This window comes from Pseudophryne corroboree, chromosome 3 (genome assembly GCF_028390025.1).
Source record: "Pseudophryne corroboree isolate aPseCor3 chromosome 3, aPseCor3.hap2, whole genome shotgun sequence".
Lineage (NCBI taxonomy): Eukaryota > Metazoa > Chordata > Amphibia > Anura > Myobatrachidae > Pseudophryne > Pseudophryne corroboree.
In genome coordinates this window covers 781486728-781491983 of record NC_086446.1, presented here as the reverse complement: position 1 = coordinate 781491983, position 5256 = coordinate 781486728, and the positions used below count along the sequence as shown (strand labels likewise).

General features: G+C 61.3%; 1 protein-coding gene across 1 annotated transcript in view; it reads right to left on the bottom strand.

The window, feature by feature from the left end:
- Positions 1 to 4617, bottom strand: part of GPAM (glycerol-3-phosphate acyltransferase, mitochondrial) — a 44289-nt gene extending 39672 nt beyond the window's left edge. Inside the window, exon 1 of the mRNA XM_063963332.1 lies at positions 4537 to 4617. Coding sequence (XP_063819402.1) covers positions 4537 to 4617 — 81 coding nt within the window. The remainder of the gene's footprint in view (positions 1 to 4536) is intronic.
- Between the last annotated feature and the right edge of the window lie 639 nt (positions 4618 to 5256).

Sequence of the window (5256 nt, the reverse complement as noted above, 5' to 3'; positions counted from 1 at the left end):
TCACCTGTAACCCAGCTCCTCTGTGCTGCTTCCCCCATCCCGTCACCTGTATCCCAGCTCCTCTGTGCTGCTTCCCCCCATCCCGTCACCTGTGTCCCAGCTCCTCTGTGCCGCTTCCCCCATTCCGTCACCTGTATCCCAGCTCCTCTGTGCCGCTTCCCCCATCCCGTCACCTGTATCCTGGCTTCTCTGTGCTGCTTCCCCCATTCCGTCACCTGTATCCCGGCTCCTCTGTGCTGCTTCCCCCATCCCGTCACCTGTAACCCAGCTCCTCTGTGCTGCTTCCCCCATCCCGTCACCTGTAACCCAGCTCCTCTGTGCTGCTTCCCCCATCCCGTCACCTGTATCCCAGCTCCTCTGTGCTGCTTCCCCCCATCCCGTCACCTGTATCCCAGCTCCTCTGTGTCGCTTCCCCATCCCTTCACTTGTGTCCCGTATCCCAGCTCCTCTGTGCTGCTTCACCATCCCGTCACCTGTATCCTGGCTCCTCTGTGCTGCTTCCCCCCATCCCATCACCTGTATCCCAGCTCCTCTGTGCTGCTTCCCCATCCCGTCACCTGTATCCCAGCTCCTCTGTGCCGCTTCCCCATCCCGTCACCTGTATCCCAGCTCCTCTGTGCCGCTTCCCCATCCCGTCACCTGTATCCCAGCTCCTCTGTGCTGCTTCCCCCCATCCCATCACCTGTATCCCAGCTCCTCTGTGCCGCTTCCCCCCATCCCGTCACCTGTATCCTGGCTCCTCTGTGCCGCTTCCCCCCATCCCGTCACCTGTATCCCAGCTCCTCTGTGCCGCTTCCCCCATCCCGTAACCTGTATCCCAGCTTCTCTGTGCCGCTTCCCCCCATCCCGTCACCTGTATCCAAGCTCCTCTGTGCCGCTTCCCCCCATCCCGTCACCTGTATCCCAGCTCCTCTGTGCCGCTTCCCCCATCCCGTCACCTGTATCCCAGCTCCTCTGTGCTGCTACGCGTATCCCATCACCTGTATCCCAGCTCCTCTGTGCCGCTTCCCCCCATTTCGTCACCTGTATCCTGGCTCCTCTGTGCTGCTTCCCCATCCCGTCACCTGTATCCTGGCTCCTCTGTGCCGCTTCCCCTCTTCCCATCACCTGTATCCTGGCTCCTCTGTGCTGCTTCCCCCATCCCGTCACCTGTATCCCAGCTCCTCTGTGCTGCTTCCCCCATCCCGTCACCTGTAACCCAGCTCCTCTGTGCTGCTTCCCCCATCCCGTCACCTGTATCCCAGCTCCTCTTTGCTGCTTCCCCCCATCCCGTCACCTGTGTCCCAGCTCCTCTGTGCCGCTTCCCCCATCCCGTCACCTGTATCCCAGCTCCTCTGTGCTGCTTCCCCATCCCTTCACTTGTGTCCCGTATCCCAGCTCCTCTGTGCTGCTTCCCCATCCCGTCACCTGTATCCTGGCTCCTCTGTGCTGCTTCCCCCCATCCCATCACCTGTATCCCAGCTCCTCTGTGCTGCTTCCCCATCTCGTCACCTGTATCCCAGCTCCTCTGTGCCGCTTCCCCATCCCGTCACCTGTATCCCAGCTCCTCTGTGCCGCTTCCCCATCCCGTCACCTGTATCCCAGCTCCTCTGTGCTGCTTCCCCCCATCCCATCACCTGTATCCCAGCTCCTCTGTGCCGCTTCCCCCATCCCGTCACCTGTATCCCAGCTCCTCTGTGCCGCTTCCCCCCATCCCGTCACCTGTATCCCAGCTCCTCTGTGCCGCTTCCCCCCATCCCGTCACCTGTATCCCAGCTCCTCTGTGCCGCTTCCCCCATCCCGTCACCTGTATCCCAGCTCCTCTGTGCTGCTACCCGTATCCCATCACCTGTATCCTGGCTCCTCTGTGCTGCTTCCCCATCCCGTCACCTGTATCCTGGCTCCTCTGTGCCGCTTCCCCTCTTCCCATCACCTGTATCCTGGCTCCTCTGTGCTGCTTCCCCCATCCCGTCACCTGTATCCCAGCTCCTCTGTACTGCTTCCCGTATCCCATCACTCGTTTCCTGTATTCATTGTGCCATTTTCTCCCATCCCAGTATCTGTTTCCCGACTCCTCTATGCCGCTTACCACCCAGCCCATCACCTATATCCTGGCTCCTCTGTGCTGCTTCCCCCCATCCCGTCACCTGTATCCCAGCTCCTCTGTGCTGCTTCCCCCATCCCGTCACCTGTATCCCAGCTCCTCTGTGCTGCTTCCCCCATCCTGTCACCTGTATCCCAGCTCCTCTTTGCTGCTTCCCCCATCCCGTCACCTGTATCCCAGCTCCTCTGTGCTGCTTCCCCCATCCCGTCACCTGTATCCCAGCTCCTCTGTGCTGCTTCCCCCATCCCGTCACCTGTATCCCATCTCCTTTGTGCTGCTTCCCCCATCCCGTCACCTGTATCCCAGCTCCTCTGTGCTGCTTCCCCCATCCCGTCACCTGTATCCCAGTTCCTCTGTGCTGCTTCTCCCATCCCGTCACCTGTATCCCAGCTCCTCTGTGCTGCTTCTCCCCATCCCGTCACCTGTATCCTTGCTCCTCTGTGCTGCTTCCCCCATCCCGTCACCTGTATCCTTGCTCCTCTGTGCTGCTACCCCATCCCGTCACCTGTATCCCAGCTCCTCTGTGCTGCTTCCCCCATCCCGTCACCTGTAACCCAGCTCCTCTGTGCTGCTTCCCCCATCCCGTCACCTGTATCGCGGCTCCTCTGTGCTTCTTCTCCCCATCCCGTCTCCTGTATCCTGGCTCCTCTGTGCTGCTTCCCCCATCCCATCACCTGTATCCCAGCTCCTCTGTGCTGCTTCCCCCCATCCCGTCACCTGTATCCTGGCTCCTCTGTGCCGCTTCCCCCCATCCCGTCACCTGTATCCTGGCTCCTCTGTGCTGCTTCCCCTCTTCCTATCACCTGTATCCCAGCTCCTCTGTGCTGCTTCCCCCCATCCCGTCACCTGTAACCCAGCTCCTCTGTGCTGCTTCCCCTATCCCGTCACCTGTATCCCAGCTCCTCTGTGCTGCTTCCCCCCATCCCATCACCTGTATCCCAGCTCCTCTGTGCCGCTTCCCCATCCCGTCACCTGTATCCCAGCTCCTCTGTGCTGCTTCCCCCCATCCCATCACCTGTATCCTGGCTCCTCTGTGCTGCTTCCCCCCATCCCGTCACCTGTATCCCAGCTCCCGTGTGCTGCTTCCCCCATCCTGTCACCTGTAACCCAGCTCCTCTGTGCTGCTTCCCCCATCCCGTCACCTGTTTCCTGGCTCCTCTGTGCTGCTTCCCCCATCCCGTCACCTGTATCCCAGCTTCTCTGTGCCGCTTCTCCCATCCCGTAACCTGTATCCTGGCTCCTCTGTGCTGCTTCCCCCCATCTCGTCTCCTGTATCCTGGCTCCTCTGTGCTGCTTCCCCCCATCTCGTCTCCTGTATCCTGGCTCCTCTGTGCTGCTTCCCCCCATCCCGTCACCTGTATCCCAGCTCCCGTGTGCTGCTTCCCCCATCCTGTCACCTGTAACCCAGCTCCTCTGTGCTGCTTCCCCCATCCCGTCACCTGTTTCCTGGCTCCTCTGTGCTGCTTCCCCCATCCCGTCACCTGTATCCCAGCTTCTCTGTGCCGCTTCTCCCATCCCGTAACCTGTATCCTGGCTCCTCTGTGCTGCTTCCCCCCATCTCGTCTCCTGTATCCTGGCTCCTCTGTGCTGCTTCCCCCCATCCCGTCACCTGTATCCCAGCTCCTCTGTGCTGCTTCCCCCATCCCGTCACCTGTATCCCAGCTCCTCTGTGCTGCTTCCCCCATCCCGTCACCTGTATCCCAGCTCCTCTGTGCTGCTTCCCCCATCCCGTCACCTGTATCCCAGCTCCTTTGTGCTGCTTCCCCCATCCCGTCACCTGTATCCCAGCTCCTCTGTGCTGCTTCCCCCCATCCCGTCACCTGTATCCCAGTTCCTCTGTGCTGCTTCTCCCATCCCATCACCTGTATCCCAGCTCCTCTGTGCTGCTTCTCCCCATCCCGTCACCTGTATCCTTGCTCCTCTGTGCTGCTTCCCCCATCCCGTCACCTGTATCCTGGCTCCTCTGTGCTGCTTCCCCCATCCCGTCACCTGTATCCCGGCTCCTCTGTGCTGCTTCCCCCATCCCGTCACCTGTAACCCAGCTCCTCTGTGCTGCTTCCCCCATCCCGTCACCTGTATCCCAGCTCCTCTGTGCTGCTTCCCCCCATCCCGTCACCTGTGTCCCAGCTCCTCTGTGCCGCTTCCCCCATTCCGTCACCTGTATCCCAGCTCCTCTGTGCCGCTTCCCCCATCCCGTCACCTGTATCCTGGCTCCTCTGTGCTGCTTCCCCCATTCCGTCACCTGTATCCCGGCTCCTCTGTGCTGCTTCCCCCATCCCGTCACCTGTAACCCAGCTCCTCTGTGCTGCTTCCCCCATCCCGTCACCTGTAACCCAGCTCCTCTGTGCTGCTTCCCCCATCCCGTCACCTGTATCCCAGCTCCTCTGTGCTGCTTCCCCCCATCCCGTCACCTGTGTCCTAGCTCCTCTGTGCCGCTTCCCCCATCCCGTCACCTGTATCCCAGCTCCTCTGTGCCGCTTCCCCATCCCTTCACTTGTGTCCCGTATCCCAGCTCCTCTGTGCTGCTTCACCATCCCGTCACCTGTATCCTGGCTCCTCTGTGCTGCTTCCCCCCATCCCATCACCTGTATCCCAGCTCCTCTGTGCTGCTTCCCCATCCCGTCACCTGTATCCCAGCTCCTCTGTGCCGCTTCCCCATCCCGTCACCTGTATCCCAGCTCCTCTGTGCCGCTTCCCCATCCCGTCACCTGTATCCCAGCTCCTCTGTGCTGCTTCCCCCCATCCCATCACCTGTATCCCAGCTCCTCTGTGCCGCTTCCCCCCATCCCGTCACCTGTATCCTGGCTCCTCTGTGCCGCTTCCCCCCATCCCGTCACCTGTATCCCAGCTCCTCTGTGCCGCTTCCCCCATCCCGTAACCTGTATCCCAGCTCCTCTGTGCCGCTTCCCCCCATCCCGTCACCTGTATCCAAGCTCCTCTGTGCCGCTTCCCCCCATCCCGTCACCTGTATCCCAGCTCCTCTGTGCCGCTTCCCCCTTCCCGTCACCTGTATCCCAGCTCCTCTGTGCTGCTACGCGTATCCCATCACCTGTATCCCAGCTCCTCTGTGCCGCTTCCCCCCATTTCGTCACCTGTATCCTGGCTCCTCTGTGCCGCTTCCCCTCTTCCCATCACCTGTATCCTGGCTCCTCTGTGCTGCTTCCCCCATCCCG